The sequence below is a fragment of the Macrotis lagotis genome, chromosome 2 (genome assembly GCF_037893015.1).
Source record: "Macrotis lagotis isolate mMagLag1 chromosome 2, bilby.v1.9.chrom.fasta, whole genome shotgun sequence".
Lineage (NCBI taxonomy): Eukaryota > Metazoa > Chordata > Mammalia > Peramelemorphia > Peramelidae > Macrotis > Macrotis lagotis.
Window position 1 is genome coordinate 25,009,950 of NC_133659.1, and position 18,950 is coordinate 25,028,899.

The window sequence follows — 18,950 nt, forward strand, 5'->3', positions numbered from 1 at the left end:
CAGGTCATGGGGAGCTAAGGACTCCAGCATCAAAGAGATACCTTCCATTAATCAACAGGAGGTTATTAAACGTTGATCCTTGGCAGGAGCACAAAGCCCTCAAGAAGCTGATGGTCTAATAAAGGAGGCATGGTGCTCATGAATAGGGATGTAAGCTAGAGACTTACCTTCCTCAGGTAGATGGACTGGAGTGGAGTATATCCCCAGGAGGCAGAGGGGGCCTCTGAGAGGAGCCCCAGCTTTGGGAGGCTGGGACAGTCATTCAAGTCAAGGAGGGGGCCAGGTTGCTTGGGGTGGCAGATTACAGAATGAATAGCTTTTTTTTTTTAAGGTTTTGTTTTTTTTTTTTTTTAGTTTTTTTGCAAGGCAATGGGGTTAAGTGGTTTGCCCAAGGCCACACAGCTAGGTCATTAAGTGTCTGAGGTGGCATTTGAACTCAGGTCCTCTTGACTCCAGGGCTGGTGCTCTATGCACTGCACCACCTAGTCATAGTCACTCCTAGAATGATTAGCTTTTTAATTTAAAAAAATTTAAAGAATAATGAAATTTAAAAAATGTCTGAGTCAGGGAGAAATCAAAGAAGAATTCCAAATTAGAAGCAGATTTCTCTTGGATCCAAGGCATCTCACCAAGTTGTCTTCGGCCCACTCCCTCAGGACACCTAGGGGGAGGCCTTCATAGACCTGGGAACTTGATTCCCCTGGGGGCCTCTGGGTCAGGGCAGCCAGAGCCAAGGATACAGAGAGGGCCCTGGGTGAGGAGAGATGCCAATTAAAAAAACACGATCTGTTTTCTGGGTCTGTCATCCAGCGTCGGGCAGGGCTTTGTGCTTGACAAAGGATTGTGCCAGTGGAGTCGGGTTCAGGTTCTCCACCGCCTTCTCCTCCCCAGGAGGGTCATTCCCCTCATGCTCTTGCTCCCTCTATTTTCTCTCTCCTTGCTGCTGCCCCTCCAGCTCCATTCTCCTTTCTCTCAGACTTTACCCACACAGCCATTTGTCTTCCCACCTTCCCATTCTCCAGCCTCCTCTCCGCACTATCCCCTTTTTCTCCCTTTCAGTCTCCCCTCCATCTGACCTTAAGTTTTTTGGGATACTCCCCCCTCCCCACTGGTCATCCTTCTTGGATCTGGATATGGAAAGGTCCTCAGAGCTCCCTCATTTTACAAAGGAGGAAACTGAGGCTGACTTTCCCATAGTTATGCAGAGAGCAAGAGTCAGAGCTGGGACTGGAACACAGCACCTCTGACTCCAAATCTGATTCTCTCCACTGTTTCCCATTCTGCCTTAGGTCTGTATCTGGGCACTCTAGCACTGCTTAATGCCCTGCCACTGAGATTGCCTTCCATTCACATGGAGATCTCATGTGGACCCTCCTCTCCTCCACCTCCTCTTCTTCCTCCTCCTCCTTCTTTTCTCTTTCTCTATTTCTGCCTGTCTTTCTCTTGTCTCTTGTCTTTCTCACTATCTCTTTCTGTCTCTTTCTGTCCCTCCCTCCTCACTCTTTCTTTCCTTCCTTCCTTTAAGGTACCTGTTATAAAAAGCATCTTGGGCCTGCAGGCCTCCAGCCTCCCTCTCAGTGATCCTTCCTAATCCTCTGTTCCAGGTGTCCCCGGTTCCCGGACTCTTTGTGCATGAATGGAGGAAGCCACCCCCCTCAGCAAATCAAGCAGGAGTGTGTGAGCGACTACAAGGCCGGGTCAGACCTCTCTGCTCCCCGGAGGTTTGCTGAGGCCTGCCCGCCTGGGATGCACTCTGACCTTGACCTCATGAGCGGCAGCCCCTTTCCAAATCCCTCTCCATCCTACCTCCTGAGCAGTGAGCATCCTGCTCTGGGCCCAGCCTCCTTAGGAAGTGGCGGACCACCACTGCCACCACCACCTCCGCCAGCCCGCTTCTCAGCAGGAGCCATGAAGAGGTGCTGTTTCTCCATCCTGCCACAACCCTCCTCCTCAGCCTCCTCTTCTTCTCCCTTATCCATGGAGGGCCTTGACATCACCACCATCATCCGCACTCCTCAGGCCTCCTTAGTCACCTGTGTCAGTGGCCTCCGGCCTGGCCCTGTGGGCATGCCTCCCAACCCCGCAATGCAGCATGGAGCACCCAAGCCTCCCCGGCCCTTGGCCAGCCACCCTTGCAGTCTGCCTTCACCACCAGCGTGCCTCGTCCCACTTCCTGCCGAGCGGGAGCGTGGGGACTGTGACCTGCTGCCGATGCAGCCCCTGCGGCACCTGGAGGGTGAGGGTGCCGGCCTCCGGCTCTCAATGAGTGGGGCCGTCCCCCAGCAGGAGGCCTCCCATGGGGGCATCAGTGGCCCTGGCCATAAGGTAGGCTTCCTGAAACAGGAGCCGGTCGATGACTATTCCTCTAACCCTGAGCTATATCCTCCTGCTCATCCTCCCCCTCATCATCAGGGCCTGCCACCCCCTTACCACCTGCATCAGCAGCTAGGTCAGGGCTTGGGCACCCATCTTCACCTGCCTGCCTCCCCCAAGGCCCTACCCCCCAGTGATGGAGAAGAGCTGGAGCTGGGGGGTGGACGGCAGGTGTGCCGTTGGATTGACTGTGATGCTGCCTTTGATCAGCAAGAGGAACTGGTCCGGCACATCGAGAAGACCCATATTGACCAACGCAAGGGCGAAGACTTCACCTGCTTCTGGGCAGGCTGTGTGCGGCGATATAAGCCCTTCAATGCCCGCTATAAGCTGCTGATTCACATGCGGGTCCACTCTGGGGAGAAACCCAACAAGTGCATGGTAAGTCCCAGCCAGCAATGGCATCCACGTGGCAGATCCTCCCTCCTCCTTCACTGCTCCCTTCCTTCCCCTCCATCACTCTGATGGGGTGGGAACTTTCTGTTTTGATTTTTGATTTTCCCTCTTGTGATAGCATAAGGAACAGAGTTGAATATGTCGTGAGATGGCACCGTGATAAAAAGAAAATAAATGGGATCATCTGGTTGTTGGCAATAGACAAAACCCAAGGTATGGGCTATGGCAGGAGCCTAGGGCTATACTCTGATACGGGACCTGGGTCTCTAAAATCAGGAACGAAGGCTTCAGCCTCTGTATTACCAGAAACCCCTTCTCTTTCCCCTGCTTGGTGCTCACCTCTATTGTTCTATGGGTCTGAGTGATAACACAAATGGCCTCTAATCAACTTTCCTTAGCCTTGGTGACCCAGCCTTGAGTTTTAAGTGTTTCTCTGCTCCATAACTCATCAGGTCTGGCCCTTCTAACTCAGTCACACAATCAATGGAGGAATAGAGACAGAGAGAGAGAGAGAGAGACTCACAGGGCAGGGGACGAGATGGGGAAGAGAGACCAAGAGACAGATGCAAAGGGGCAAGGAGAGAAATACTGAGTGCTGAGATGTCAGATTTGGCATCCTCAGATTTGTTCACAGGGCAATCCAGAGGCCTTACCCACGTGAAAAACTGGGGTGGATAATGCTGGTGTCTGTGGTCAAAATCATAAATCAAAAATTTGGGTTGTGGCAGGATGGAGAAACAGCCCTTCTTCAAGGTCCCTGCTGAGAAGTGGCCTGACAGAGGTGATGGTGGCAGTGGCAGCCTGCCACTTCCTAAGGAGGCTGGGCCCAGAGCAGGATGCTCGCCGCTCAGCAGATGAAGGGGAGAGACAGAGACGGCACAGCCCAGGGATCACATTCCTGACTGGTGTATCGAAGCCTGGCCACCACACTGGGCTTGGACCCCTCTCCTGGGAGCGGAGAGGGGGCAAAGGTCAGACTAATGGGGCCGTAACCAGTCTGGTGTATTCTGCGTGGACAATGCAAGACCCAACTTGTATAATGTCGTCTTCTGCTAGTATTCTTTTTAATGTTAAAAAAGAGATCCTCCTACTTACAGGGGTTGGGAAACTACCATGTGGGGACTGGCAAAACATTTTCTGCCTAATGATCTTATTTAAAAAGAAGAGAAGGAAAGGAATAAACATTTATATCAAACCTACTATGCTCTAGGCCCTGTGTAAGAATTTAACAAATACCTCATTTCATCCTTATGATAACCCCGAGAGGTTAACATTTTACACTTGGGGAAATTGAGGCAGACAGAGGCTATGTGACTTGCCCAGAGTCACATGGCTAGTTGGTGATCTCCGATTTGAACTCAGGTCTTTTGTCTCCAGACCAGGTTCTTTCCCCCGTGTCACCTCCTATCCCTCTAAGGTATGTCATGCCAATATTGGGCTGAACAGTGGTTACTTACCCAGGGTCACAAGTGGAACCCTCAGAGAGTAAATAAATTTGACATTTATAGAAGTATGTCACTTATATTGTATGAGAGCACAGGACTTGGCAGAAATTACTAAAAGTAAACTTTTAGTAATAACCACTGATATAATGCTTTAGGGTCAAAAAACAATCTGCCTCCATTTTGAGGAATGAACTATTCTTAATTCCATTGTTAAGGTAGTGTTAAAAACTCATGATTATGTCAATACATACATTTTTATGAGTTTCTATATTTATAATTTACTAAATGTGTTATAGATTTGTTTTGTCTGAAAAAAAGTGATTTACTTAAGTTGACTCTTCCAGGGTCACCCAGCTAGTAAGAGGAACAGCCCTGGCTTCCCTGACCTATAGTAGCATGGGGACATAAGCTCTTCCTCTCCTTTCCCCTCATTCCCTCTTCCAGGATTTCAGGGTTTCAAACTCTTCTCTCAGATCCTTTTCGTGGGAGGAGTGAATTGGATTGATTCCACCCTTGAGGACCCAGAGAGGAGACTCTGATGCTCTAGCCATTTAATAATGCTTTCTGATTCAGTCACTGAACAGACATTTTTTTCAGCACCTCCACTTTTGGGCAGCTAAATCCCCTCCTTCTACAGATGGGGAAACTGAGGCTCAGGAAAGTGGAGGCACTTGCTGGAACCCAACCCACTGATAACTGTAGAAGTGACAAAAGTATAATATAGAGAGGAAAAACAATAAAAAAAATTTTAGGAAAAAAAAAGACTAGAATCTAGGCTAATGGAGAGGATTAAATTGAATAAATTAACAGCCAGCATTTATTAATCACTTGCTGTATGCCATTCACAATACTAAGCCGTGGGGGATACAAAGAAAGGCAAAGACAACCACAACCTCAAAAGGCTCCCATTCAAATGGGGGTGGATATGCGGTGGGAATGTCTATTCAGAGGTAACTTGGAAATGACTGGGAAGTGTCAGTATGGCCTTCTCTGGGTCAGAATGGTGAAAACTCTCCCCTCAGAACCCAGGATCTGAAATACCAAGTTCAGCTGGTTGTTGGATTTGGAAGGCATGGTTTGAACTCCATCCATAGAAACACAAATGCTCCAAGATCTGTGTAGTGGGATCTGCTCAACCTTGGCTTTGATGGGATCTAGCTCGATTCCCATCCTCCAGGTGTGGGGTTGAGGAGGACATCCCTAGCAGAAGTAGCCAAGTCTGGAAATGTCCTGGGAGTGACTTAGAACATCAGCAGAAAAGTAGCCAAAGTGATGTACACTCGGATATCGGAAGCCAAGTCTGTAATGGTCATAAGACCGCCATTATGAGTGGCTGCCCAACATGTCTTTCCAAGTCAGGGGCTCTTAGCCTGGGGGCCAGGATTTTTTTTTTTAATATTTGAATAACTGTATTTTGATAGAATTGATTTCCTTGGTAATCTATGAAGTGTTCTAACCAAATTCCCATGCTCCATTTTATTTTTGGCATTGACAAACATGATTCAGAGAAAGGATCACCAGCCTGCCAGAGGGAAATCTGAGACATTCAGAAAGGTGAAGAAGTCAACCCTAAGTCCTGTCCCAGATCAGGCTTCTCATGTTCTGCTGAGGCCTCAGCTAAAGAGAACCCCTCTAAAATACAGGGGATTCCCTTCAGCAACAATAATAAAATTAATAACTTCCCCATCCCCATTTCTGTAACACCATGACATTACCAAGGCATGGTCCCAATCTCAGTGTAGATGTATGAACTGGGTCTGCAGCCCTCAAGGTTATCCATAACAGTTCTGTGGGTTAAGGAAGGCCAATGTGATTAGGCTTATCTTGTAGAGAAAGAACCTGATGCTGGTAAAAGAGAAATGAATATTGGAATTTTTTTCTGGGTGAATTCTAAACCAAGTCTTCCACCAAATGTCTTCCTCCATACCCGTTAGACCTTGGAACACCTTCTAACTCAGCCTGGAAGACCTTCAGCGATGGGAGAGCTGCTGTCCCTTCATATGTGGAAGGTCTCTTCTGCAAAGAATTTGAAATCTTTGGGGATGGGGAGAGGAGACATTGTTTTAAGGCACTTCCAATGCCCCAGATCTCTTCTCTGAGAACACCTGGTTGAGGTGTCATATCTGAATGGGCCAGAGGACATGACCTGACTGTCCAGGCTTGGGGGAGACACCCAGAGTGAAGCTCTAATGCACTCTTTACCCCCCACCCCCACCCCAATCTCCTCATATTCTCTCCCAAGTTTCCTGCAAACACCAGACTGGGCAAGGCCAGATCTTTCACCTAAAAATAAGTCAGGTTCTTTGGGTTACTATTCAGATATGCATTGCCAGGTTGGTCTACCCAGATCTTGTGCTAGGCAGGCCAGAGCAGGGTTCCAGACTCTTCTCTCAGACTCTTTTCATGGGAGGGCTTAATTGACTTGATTACATCCTTGAGGGCCCAGAGAGGAGGCTCTCATGCTCTAGATGTAGGACTGGAAGAGTCTGCCTATTTTTTGGAAGAGAGTGACTTGCCCTACATTATAGGTAGACAGAATCAGGGACAGGATTCGAACCTAGCCCCTTGGGCTCTAGAAACAGTAAAGAAAAGCTCCAATAAGCAAAACCAAGACCAAGACTCCAATACTGTCCCATTTGGTCTCCTGAGATACCTCCAGGCTGCCAGGATGAAGATTCCCTTTCTTTACCCATCTCCATCTCTCCCTTTTTAGTTTCCTAATGGATTTCTCTTTTTGGGGAAAGGCTGTGGATTGAGTAGGGCCCCCCTCAATCCCCTTGTATTTGCTTGGATTTTGGAGGGGGTTTCCCTTGACTGTCCCACAATCATCCATTGTGTCCACCTTCTGTAGTTCGCCTTCCGCCAAGGTGGTTTTTTCCTCCCACCGGTGTTGGCCGGCTCTGTAGGTAGGGGTTGCCGTCTTTCCTGGCGAGGAGCATGGCCGCCCAGATAAATAAACTCTCTCCTCCATGGACAATTATTAATTTCTCATGACAAGCTTTGATACCGTGGGCTGTAATAGACAAAAGGAATCTGGGAATCCAGGCTCCTCGAGAACAGGAAATAGAAGAGACGTTTTGATTGAAAAGCGATTGGTCCGGGCCGAAAGCAACAGTTAATCCTTTGATTATCTTTCCAACAGCAGTTTCCACAGGCCTTTCATGAGGTAAGGTTCCTCCTCATCCAACTGTAACACTCCCATCCTTCCAGCTGGTTTAAATTTAACCGGCCTGCTTCTGCTGCGGCCCGGCCTGTCGATTGTGTTGGCGGGAATCTGCCTTGCGTTCCCTCCTGGGCCGGGGTTATCTCAGTCCTGGAGCCAGGATGGACCTGGGGGGTTTCCTGGGTTCTCTTTGGGCCACCAGACCCATCCATGGGTCAGCCTGTCTCATTGATGGGACCCTTTTGGGGCTTGGTTGGGGAATTTTCTCCCCTACCCTTCCTATTCTTTGGGATCTACAAGTAGTCAAAAGGAAACTACCTAATCTCTCGGCAATATCCTGTTATGTTTCATACTTAACTCATGTTATTTTAGCCTTATTAAATTGGAGCTTCATCTGCATTTGAATCCGAAGGACAGCCAACCAAAATATTGGTGCCAGGAGGACGGGGCTCTGGCTTTTGAAAGATTAGTCTCGTGTCTTTCTGAGATTGGATCTCCCAGACAAGTGGAATTTCGATTGTCTGAGACAGCAGAAATTAGCCGGCTTAACGGGTTTCAGGCCTCGGGAAAGGAGCAGTTTCTCAGAAAGGAGTCATGATGACTTCTGGGGCCCTTGACCTCTTTCCCCTCACACCCTGTGGTCAATGGAAGACCATCACCAACAAGTGGTAGCTCATGAGCCCATTCAATCCAGTCCCTTCAAAATGACCTGCCCTTAAATTTCTTTCCATTCTGGACATGGAGATTTATTGGGGGAAGTGTCTCTTGTCTATTTGCTTTGTGGTGGGCAGTGTCGGCTTGGGGCAAGAATCCTGGACCTGGAGTTGCATTTATTAGCTGACCTGAGTTCATTAGCTGTTCTTTAACCTTGAGCACATCTTCCTCATCCCACCTGTCTGGTGCCTCAGTTTCCCACCCTTTACATGGTAGGAGTCAAGACCCTTGCCCTGCTTACTTCAGAGGACTGTTGCAGTTCGGAAAGCGCGTTGTCAGAGTTAAAGGTCACACTCTCACACTGACATCCCTCCCTTCCCTGCCCAGCAAAAGGCTGTGAGGAAGCAAAAGACCCGGGCTTTCTCATTCACTGGGTCAGCCCAGCTCTGGCCCTCACTTTTCTCAAGTCATATGAGGGATGAGTCTGCTTTGGGCAGCCAAGGTTCCACTGTAATTTTTGAGGTCAATTGAAAAAATACTTGGAGTAGCAAGAGCATGGGTTTGATCTCAGCTAAGATGCTCAATTATGGCTCTGAGTTTGGGCAAATTAACTTCTTCCCCTCTGGGAGTTTTTGTTTCTTTACATGTAAAATGAAGGACAAGAGGACCTCCAACTCCTCCCAACCCTGACATACTGTGTATTCTCAGGCCCCTCCCAGCCCTGACACCCCCTGTTCTAAGTTCTCTCTCAGCTCTGACATCCCGTTCTTAGGTCTCTCCCAGCTCTGACATCCCCTGTTCTTAGGTCTCTCCCAGCTCTGACATCCCCTGTTCTTAGGTCTCTCTCAGCTCTGACATCCCCTGTTCTTAGGTCTCTCCCAGCTCTGACATCCCTTGTTCTTAGGTCCTTTTCAGGTTTCCTACTCTCTCTTCTATTATCTATTTTCTCCCTAGAGGAGGTCACTGAAGTTGAGAGCAGTCTATCATATGTTTGGATAGAAGTTTCCAAGGTGCTCTCCTTCATGTGGCCAGTGTAGTTGTGATTGTCTCCATTTTACACATGATGAAACTGAACCTCAGGGACATCAGAATCTTCCGTCCCCATTGAACCAAATGGTCTTGGAAGTCCCTCTTGCTCTCAGAATCCTATGATTTATTCTTGAATTATGAGATTGAAACTTGCTTGAGTGACAGAGACTGAACTCAGAGCCAAGCCAAGTTCATTCATTCACTCTTTCCTTCCTTCCTTCATTCACTGAATGTTTAGAAAGTGTCCAAATCTGAAAGTGTATTTCAAAGTGTGTTCTTAAAAAGCCCCAAGACTCCAGTCAATAAAACAACATGAAAATGAAGCAGTATTGTTTCATTGCCTGGACCCCCTTCAGCCGCTGGAGTGTTTAACAGCCCAGGGGTTTTCTTTCTTTTTTTCTTTCTTTCTTTTTGGCCATTTTTCCTCCGGTAGAACTAATTAGTTGCATGAAACCAAATAACTTGGCTGTCCCGAATTGAGGTTTCTGGTCAAATTAAAAGGCAATAAAATGAAATATTGTTTAAAAACCCTGCCAGCCATAGCCTTGTTAAGCTTCCTGATGAAGCCAGTCCTTTCTGGGCTGCAGATTGGTAAGAGCGGTTTTCATTTGTGTCCCTTCCCTTTCCTGATGGATTCAGGATTCAGGTTCAGGGATCCTATCAGGGATTAGGAAGAACTCTGTGGAAGCTGAAGTTTTGGCCTGAAAAAAACCAAGCTCCTCCTCTGGGCCACTCCCAGATCTCTCCCAGTTTTGGATAAGAGAGATGTCTTAAGGCCCTGTGATCCCTGACAAAGTGTTGACCCACTCCAAGTCCCAGTTCCTTCACCTTTGTCTTGGCTGTGGGATGGAAAGTAGAAACCAGGTCTTGTCAACATCATAGGACCCATTGGAATCAAATCAAGATATTTGTGGAAAAGCCCTTGGAATTGAAAAATGTCTCCATGCATATAATGTTAGAGAACTGGGAGGTTGCTGAGAGTATTAGAGGGACAGGTGGTCCTTAGAATAGGGAATGTCATAGGTTGAAGGGGCCTTAGAACAGGGAGCGTCAGGAGGGAGGAGAACAGGAGATGGCAGAGCTGGGAGGGACCTTAGAACAGGGAAGGCCTAGAACTGGAGGGGTCTTAGAATAGGGGATGTCAGCACCAGGAAGGGTCTTAGAACAAAGAATGTCAGAGTTGGGCAGGATCTTAGAACAGAGGATGTCAGAGCTGGGAGGGTCTTAGAACAGGGGATGTCAGAGCTGGGAGGGTCTTAGAACAGGGGATGTCAGAGCTGGGAGAGACCTTAGAACAGGGGATGTCAGAGCTGGGAGGGACCTTAGGACAGGGGATGTCAGAGCTGGGAGGGACCTTAGGACAGGGGATGTCAGAGCTGGGAGGGTCTTAGAACAGGGGATGTCAGAGCTGGGAGAGACCTTAGAACAGAGGATGTCAGAGCTGGGAGGGTCTTAGGACAGGGGATGTCAGAGCTGGGAGGGTCTTAGGACAGGGGATGTCAGAGCTGGGAGGGGTCTTAGGACAGGGGATGTCAGAGCTGGGAGGGACCTTAGGACAGGGGATGTCAGAGCTGGGAGGGACCTTAGGACAGGGGATGTCAGAGCTGGGAGGGACCTTAGGACAGGGGATGTCAGAGCTGGGAGAGACCTTAGAACAGGGGATGTCAGAGCTGGGAGGGTCTTAGGACAGGGGATGTCAGAGCTGGGAGGGGTCTTAGGACAGGGGATGTCAGAGCTGGGAGGGACCTTAGGACAGGGAATGTCTGAAGTTGGAGGGGCCTTAGAATTGGGGGTGTCAGAGCCAGGAGGCATCTTAGAACAGAGAATAACAGAATTGGGCAGGACTTGAGATCAGGGGAATGTCAGAACTAGAAGAGATCTAAAAACGGGATGTCGGAGCTGGGAGGGGCCTTAGAACAGGATGGCAGAGTTTGTAAACATCTCATTCATATGTCTTTGAACCTTTGAAAATTATTATTTTTCAAACCAGGGATAATTTTTCTGACAATTTTATTTGGTCTGGGGGCCTTTGGGACCTTCTTTCATTACTTCTATTCACTCATTCTTTATTTAAAATTTTTTTCTTATCAGAGTAAGTATTTATTATTTATTAAGTCCCCACTTTGTTCTGGGCCTTAGTTTCCTCCAGCAAATAAAAGCTTATCTCTAACATTCTATCCTCTGAGACCCTTCCCAGCTCTGACATTCCCTGGTTTAAGTTCTGTTCCCCCCATCCCCCTACCTGAACCCCCCAACCTTCTGTTACTTTACAACTCACTACTTATGGCCAGGACCGTTATCATTCCCTTACAGTTCTCATGAAGAGACTCAAAAAAGTCTGAAAAAGGAGTCTTAAGAGAGTAGGTCTCTTTGCTAGCATCCCTCTGTTCCTATGGTTTTCCTCTGCTGTAGGATTGCCAGGTGGGGGCTCATTGATCTTCCCTCTCTCTCTCTCTCTTCTGCTCAGAAGCAGCCGACCGCCCTGGGCCGCTCTGTTCTTGGGGACGGACACATTCCTTTCAGAGTGGGTCCAGATGTGTTCCATGCCCCTCTGGCCTCACCCGGCATCCTCGGGCTGTGGGTGATGGATCTTGGGCCCCACTGCCCAAGCTCCCTGCAGACCTGGAGAGAGGAAGGGCTTGTCTGCCGGTGGGTCCTCTGCAGAACTGCTCTTTGTTTCATCATCCGGGCAATAAATCTCCCCGGCTGCCCAATGAAAGCGCCTACGAGGCCTGCAAGCGATTACCGTTCTCTCTCATGTTGAGATGCTTGCGAGACATTTTTCTTACATGGGTAATGATAAAATGGGAATCCATCAGAAATATTTTATATCCTGGCCCAGCTCCCAATCCCCCAAACAGCCTGGATGCAGGCTGGCAGCAGAGGCTTCCAAGGGTCCCAGTCCTCAGCCCAAGGGCTGCCTTTAACCCCTTTGTGACCTGGCCTCTCAGTCAAGTGGTGTGGAGCTGGGTTTACAATTCAGCTCTTCTATTTGTGACATCCTGGGAGACTATGGAAAGGGAAAATGGAGAAGAAATCAACACTAATATGGCACCTACTATATGAGACACTGGACCAAGTATTGTCTTTTTTTTTTTTTGTAGTAAATATCTCATTATCTCATTTGTTCCTAACAACATTACCTTTCAATGGAGGTGCTGTTATTATTTCCATTCTACAAATGAGGAAACTGAGGCATACAGTAGTTATAGTGACTTGCCCAGGGTCACACAGCTAGTCAGTATTTAAGGTCACATTTGAATTCAGATCTTCCTGATTCCAGGCATAGCAGCAATCATATCTACAACTTCATTTTATAACAGGTGCTATGCTTCTTTCTGCAGGTACCTGACCAAAGAATGAAACAATTTCTCCTTCCACTGAGTTTCCTTTCTCTAGGGGAAGACAACAAGGGCATCCATCCATCCATCCATCCATCCCTCCATCCATCCATCCAAACCTCCATTCCTCCCTTCTATCCCTTTCATCCATCCTTCGATCCCATCCATCTATTTACCCATCCAGTTTGTCTATTTCTTTCTCTTTCTCTCCATCAACCCATCTATCTATGCATTAATCCATCCATCTGTCTATCTACCTTTCCATCTATCTGCCTATCTGTCTGTCTACATATCTATCCATCTATCTGTCTGTCTGCCTAACTACCTATATGCCTATCTAGCCATCCAGTCTACCATCCATCTGTCCTTTCCATCCCTCCTATCCATGCCATCTATCCGATCATTCATCCAGTCTATCTTTGTTTGTCTATCTATCTATACATCAGTCCATCTATCCAGCTATGTCTGTCTACCTATCCATCCATCTAATTTATCTATCCATCCCTCCCATCCATCTATCTGTCATCTGTCTCTGTCTATCTCTCATTCATCTATCTTCTATCCATCCATCTATTCATCCATTCCATCTATTCATCCATTCCACCCATCTGTTTGTCTGTCCTTCCAATCTATCTGACTGTCTGTCTATAGCATATGTATAAGATAAATAAATGCGAGGCAGTTAGGGAGGATGAGCCTTAGTAAGTGGGAGAATCAGGAAATACTTTCATGTAGAAAGAGGTTTTTGAGTTGCATCTTAAAGAAAGTGTAAGGGTGGATGATTGAGGGAGGGCCCTCCAGGCAGGGGGGATGGTCAAAGGTATGGCAATGGGAGGTGGGTTGTTGTGACTAAGGAAGAGGGAGAAAACCCATTTGACTGACTATCAGAGTGCCTGCTGAGGCTCTAAAGTCAATTTGTAGCCAGTGGGTGAAGGGCTCTGCAATAGGAAGCCACTGGGGTTGATTGAGTGGGGACTTCTATGGGCAGATGTGGGGTTTGATAGCTGTGGGGTTTGATAGCTGAGGCTCTTGATGGCTTAGTATGGAGAGAGCTGATGCAGAGACCAAGCAGGAGTCCAGAGGAGAGGCCGCAAGGGCCCGAACCAGGGGTCAGCCCTGGGAGCAGTTCAGGGGTTGATGCCAGAGATGTGGCAGAGCCGCATACAGCCCCCAGGACTTTGGGACTCTTAGGAAGATAAAGGAGACCAGGAGAGGAAGGTGAAAGGAAGGGCTGAGCCGGCTTGGGGTTAGTCCAAGGGCCTTGTTGGCTCTAAAAGCTGGAGAGGACCAGGCCAGGCAGACATACATCTTGATCCCACCCTGTCTCGCTCTCCCCTCTCCCAGTTTCTGAGCATCTCCTTGCCTCCATGCTAGTCTCCTGAGCACACTCACCAACCATTTAGCCATAGTCTCTCTTCATCACTGAGCTGTGTGAGCCAAGGAAGTCGGGCTGGCAGTTGTCTTCGGGTGACTCCAGTTCTCATTAGAATCTTCATTGGCTAAAGCCACTAACTCGTTCTTGTAGGTGACTTCCATTCATTCTACCTCCCTTAACCAAGCACCAAGTATGTGCTCAGGTCCCTCACATGTAAAAGGAGGATGAGAATTCTGACCCCATTTATATGAAATTATAGTCTGGAGAGGCAGTTAGGGGTGCTACAGTCCCCAGAGCACTGGACTTGGAGTCAGGAAGACTCATCTAATTTGGGGGGACAGCAGAGGAGCAAGAAAGGAGGGTTATAAAAGCCCTTGATGAAATGTTAAGTGGTCTGTACAGGGCATGGTATAAAGTAAGTGCTTAATAAGGGCTTCAGTCATTCCTTCCTTTTTTTTTTGGCAAGGCAATGACACAAGTGACTTGTCCAAGTTCACACAGCTAAGTAATTATTTAAGTATCTGAGGTCAGATTTGAACTCAAGTTCTTCTGACTCCAGGGCCAGTGCTCTATCCACCGTGCCACCTAGGTGCCCCCTAGGTGCCCCCTCACTCATTTATTCCTGTTGCTATTTGGATATGGTACACACCTGTGATTTCACTGGATGCTGAGAAGTCCAAGGTAGCAAAGTCCCTCTCCCGATGCCGATCAGCCGCTCTGCTCTGAAACTCCGTGTGTGTGTGTGTGTGTGTGTGTGTGTGTGTGTGTGTGTGTGTGTGGAGGGGGGTCTTTGAGAGCCGTCCGACCTCCATGGGTTAAGTGATGACTTGCCCAGGGTCTCACAACCCATTTGTGTCAGAGTTGGGATCCAAGCCTAGGCCATCTCTTCACTGTTTCAGCAAGGAGACCTCTAAGTACAGGCAGATTCTACCCAAAGAAAATCAGAGGCTTAATGGTCATGGGGAAAACAGTTGTTGGAGAACAATCCTCTCCCCAGCTCACTGGGACCAATCTGGTCCAATTAGCTCCCTGGAGTGGGGGCCCTAGATTTCCGGAGCCATTTATTTACAGGCTAATGTGGTTTCCCTCCCTCTACCAACCACACATTAACACCTAGTGCCCATCCCTGCCCAGCCCAGCCCAAGGGAGGTGACTGGAAGCATTTGGCTTTTAAAAAGATCTTTTACTGAGTTCAGTGAAAAAAAAAACCAACTGGATTTTCTACAGAGTGGATGAGCCTTCCATGGTGTTGGAGGTGCTGCCTTGATCAGGGGTCCAGAACATCAGATCTGGGAAGGCCCTTAGAACAGGGAATGTCAGAGCTGGGAGGGACTAGAAACTGCCCAGCTCACCCACACTGTGTAGGGAAGACCTCTGGCCACAAGCCAGGTGGTATAGTGGATGGAGCACTGGCCTTGGAGTCAGGAGGATCTGAGTTCAAATGTGGTCTCAGACATTTAATACTTAGCTATGTGACCTTGCCAGAAAGAAAGAAAGAAATGGGCCACTCAGAGGTGAAAGAGTCTACCCGTGGTCAGTGATGTCTCAGAGGGTTCCCAGGACCCCAGCTTCAAGCCCTAGCCTCTGCCTGGTTCTGACCCCCTTCTGGGAAGTGGGAATTGTTGGAAAGAGAATATGGTGTCGCAGCCAATCTCTGTTCTGGGGCACAGACAGAGAGAATCTTCATCTCTATGGACCACAGTTCCTGCCTGTAGAAAAAGGAGGGGGGAGGGGAAGGTGATGGTCAAGCATGCTGCTGAAAACCCTGTGTCACTCCCTGAGCCTCAGTTTCCCCATCTGTAATATGAGGGTGTGGGACCAGGAAGCCACTGAAGACTCTCCCTGTTCAGGATCTAGGATCTTTTCCTGCTTCCTGCTCAGTTCCAGTGGTAGACCCCATTGGCAGTCTCTGACCTGATGAAGTCTCTCTTGGGGTCCCACTATGGATCTACCCTATACAGCTAGTCTCCTTTGGGGCCAAAGACTGGGTTTACCAGAGTCAAGTTGGGAAGGTGTTCCATTGCATGGGAAACAGGAACATTTCCCCTCAGTACACCCGTCAGCCCCCACTCCCTATCTCCCTCAAACCCTGGACGCTAGAACCTCCTTTGACAAGGGCCCTCTAAGGCCAGTGAGGCCTCTGACCAAACAGACCATTAGCAGGGAATGGTGGATTGTTGTTTGATTCTGATGAGTCCAGATGAGATGATTCCCTCCTGCTCTTGTGGCCCCAGGCTTGTGGGACCTAGGTTCCATCAGGTCCTTTTGAGAAGGGACCAGCTGAATGTCTAGGAAGCCTGTGCTGCTGAGGGCTGTTCGGTTGCGGGGGAGCAATCCTGTAACTCAGCCAAGCTTCCATCCAGAGCTTGAGAGAGGAAGATAGGAAGGCAAAAATGGCTTTTAATGAGGAGCCAAATCCCGGGTCCCTGGTGTGTCTTGGTGTGCCTTGGTGTGCCAGCTGCCCCCAGATGACTGAAACAATCTAGTCTTTCTAAACTTCTCTTGATTTTTGTAAACAATTGTTGATATCCTGGAGATTGCCTGAGGTTATCACTCCAGTGGTGATGGAAAAAGAGAGGGAGATGGACTGTGGGACCAGCAGGCAGGGAGGGGAGCCTGGCTCTGCTTCTCAGCCTTGCTCTGCCAGCTGTTGGCTGAGTGACCTCTCTTGGCCTAAATTTCCTTGGAAAATAAGGGGATTGAACAAGATTATCTTTATTATTTTTTATTTTATTTTTTCAAGGCAATGAGATTAAATGACTCAGGGTCACAGAGCTAGTTAATTATTAAGGATCTGAGACAAGATTTGAACTCAGGTCCTCCTGACTCCAGGGCAGGGGCTCTATCCATTGCACCACCTAGCTGCCCCTGAATTAGAATAATCTAATTATAAAAAAGTTATTTAAAGTTCTTTCTAAGAATTTGTATTCTAAAGGCCCTCCCAGCTCTGCCATCCTCTGTTCTGAGACCCCTCCTGGCTCTGCCATCCCCTGTTCTAAGGCGCCTTCCAGCTCTGCCATCCCCTGTTAAGGACCTCCATCGCTGACATTCCCTGCTTTACTACTCTTAGAGTTCTTCCATTCTAAGGTATGAGGGTCCTCCTGGCTCTGTATGAATCCCATTTCCTGCATAAGGGCACAACCAAGAAACTCTTAAGAGAACGCAGGCATTTCTGGAGAAACAAGTTTATGCCACTGTAATTAGCAGCATCTATGTGGAAGTGACATATGTGGTCATGGCATGGCCAGAGTTTACTACAGGCCTGGGAACTTGGCAGGTAATTGGAATGATGGTTTGGAACATGGAGACCTAAGGCAGGATAATCAACCAAGAGGCTACTTCCCCAATCCAAGAGAGGGACTAGATGAACATGGTAGCTGTAGGAGTGAAGAGAAAGGAATGGAGCAGGTCTAGTGGGGCCTGAATTGGCAGAACTTGGCACCTGTGGGGTGAGGATGCTAATGAGGTGGGAGCCTGACTCACTGGAAGGTGGTAGTGCCCTTGACCATGACCATGGGACCACATTGAGGGAGAAGGACAATGAGTTCCATTTCGAGAAGTTGAGTTTGCTTGAGTTGAGTTTGAGTTGTTTATGGGATGTCTATCTGGAAAAGTCTAAAAGTTGGATAGTGCTGCTATCCTGGAGCTCAGGAGAGATGTTAGGGCTGGATGTGGAGGTCTGGGACCCTTCTGCATAGTAATGATAAGGGAACCCATGGTGGGGATTGGTCCAGGCAAAGAGAGAATAGAGAATGAAGAGCAGTTAGAGACTGGGGTGGGAGGCATCGCAATGGAAGCAAAAGGCTGGAGGGGCTGGGATAACAATTCCAGGAACATAAGAATTGGAAGGGTTATTATGAAGTCCAATGCTTTCATTTGTACACATGGAGAAACTGAGGTACAGAAAGATCTTACCCAAGTCACACAACAAGTGAATGTCTAAAGAGAAGGAGATAGAGGAGAGAGAAAGAGAAGAAAAACAAAGGAGAGATAGAGGAGAGAGAAATATAGAGGAAAAAGACAAAGGAGAGCAAGAAATTCAGAGAAGGGAGGAGTGGCAGAGAGAGACAAGAGAGAAAGAAATACAGAGAGAAGATAGAAAATAAAAAGGCAAAGGAGAATGAGAGGGAAGAGAGAGACTGAGAGGAGAGAGAGAAACCCAGAGAAGAGAGACAGAGACAAAGAGAGGGGGCCAGAGGAAAAAGTCAAAGGAGAGTGAGATATAGAGGAAAGAGAGAGAGAGGGAGAGAGAGAGACAGAGAGAGAGAGAGAGAGAGAGAGAGAGAGAGAGAGAGAGAGAGACAGAGACAGAAGAGTCAGGAGAGCTCTTGCAGCTGCAGGTTAGCTATCTGTCCATTGGGAAATCACTTCAGCCCTCTCGGCCTGGGTCTCTCTCTATAGACCCCATAATGGCAGGGCCCCTTTCTGCTCCAGCTCTGGGCCCCTGGCGTCTTACCTTAGAGCTCTGGGCCCCGAACCCTGCCTGGGTCTTCTGGGAGAGCTTCGATGGAGTGCTCATGCTCTAGCAGATGGCTCTAGCCAAAATGGATAAGAACAGGAGGTGTGCGGTGGGCCTTCAACACCTCTGTCAGAGCCGGGAGCTGGCCCTAATTGTCTCCACATTGAGGACTGCTGGGAAGGGGCCATGGCAGCGGATAGGCTGGCCTGTGGTTCCTCCCCCCCATTGGAGAACAGGTGATGCCTCCACCTGGTCAAGGGAAGGTGTGTACCATAGGCTCTTCCTTGTCTTGACCACCTCCCATGAACTTGGACTAACCATCCCCATGCTGGGGCTTCCCAGGGGAGCAGGGCCTATGGGCTGTCAGTGAGGGGAGGGGGGCGATCCTGGGACTTACAACTTTAAAATCCCATCATAGTAATAGCAATAAATGGGACAATTTCTGATGATCTTGGATTTCACCATCAGTTCAGGCACCTCCCTTTGAGGACTTCCTTCACCGAGGCAGATCAGCATCTGCTCCCCCAAATGTTGGTCCAGGGCCCTACCACCAGGGTGTGTCAGAGGCAGTATTTAAACCCAGGTCTTCTGAGACCACCTGTCTCTGCATCAGACTACACCTCTCCTTTCTGGTAAAATTCCCAGCTGCCTTTTATTTAGCTCTTAGACTTCTTGGAATACTCTGTGTCTGTTATCTCATTCCAGCCTTACATTG

At 48.4% G+C, this 18,950-nt stretch overlaps 1 protein-coding gene across 1 annotated transcript in view; it reads left to right on the plus strand.

Annotated features, from left to right (window-relative positions):
- Window positions 1–18,950, plus strand: part of GLIS1 (GLIS family zinc finger 1) — a 266,997-nt gene that overhangs the window by 145,391 nt on the left and 102,656 nt on the right. The window contains exon 3 of the mRNA XM_074221388.1: window positions 1,605–2,754. Coding sequence (XP_074077489.1) covers window positions 1,605–2,754 — 1,150 coding nt within the window. The remainder of the gene's footprint in view (window positions 1–1,604; window positions 2,755–18,950) is intronic.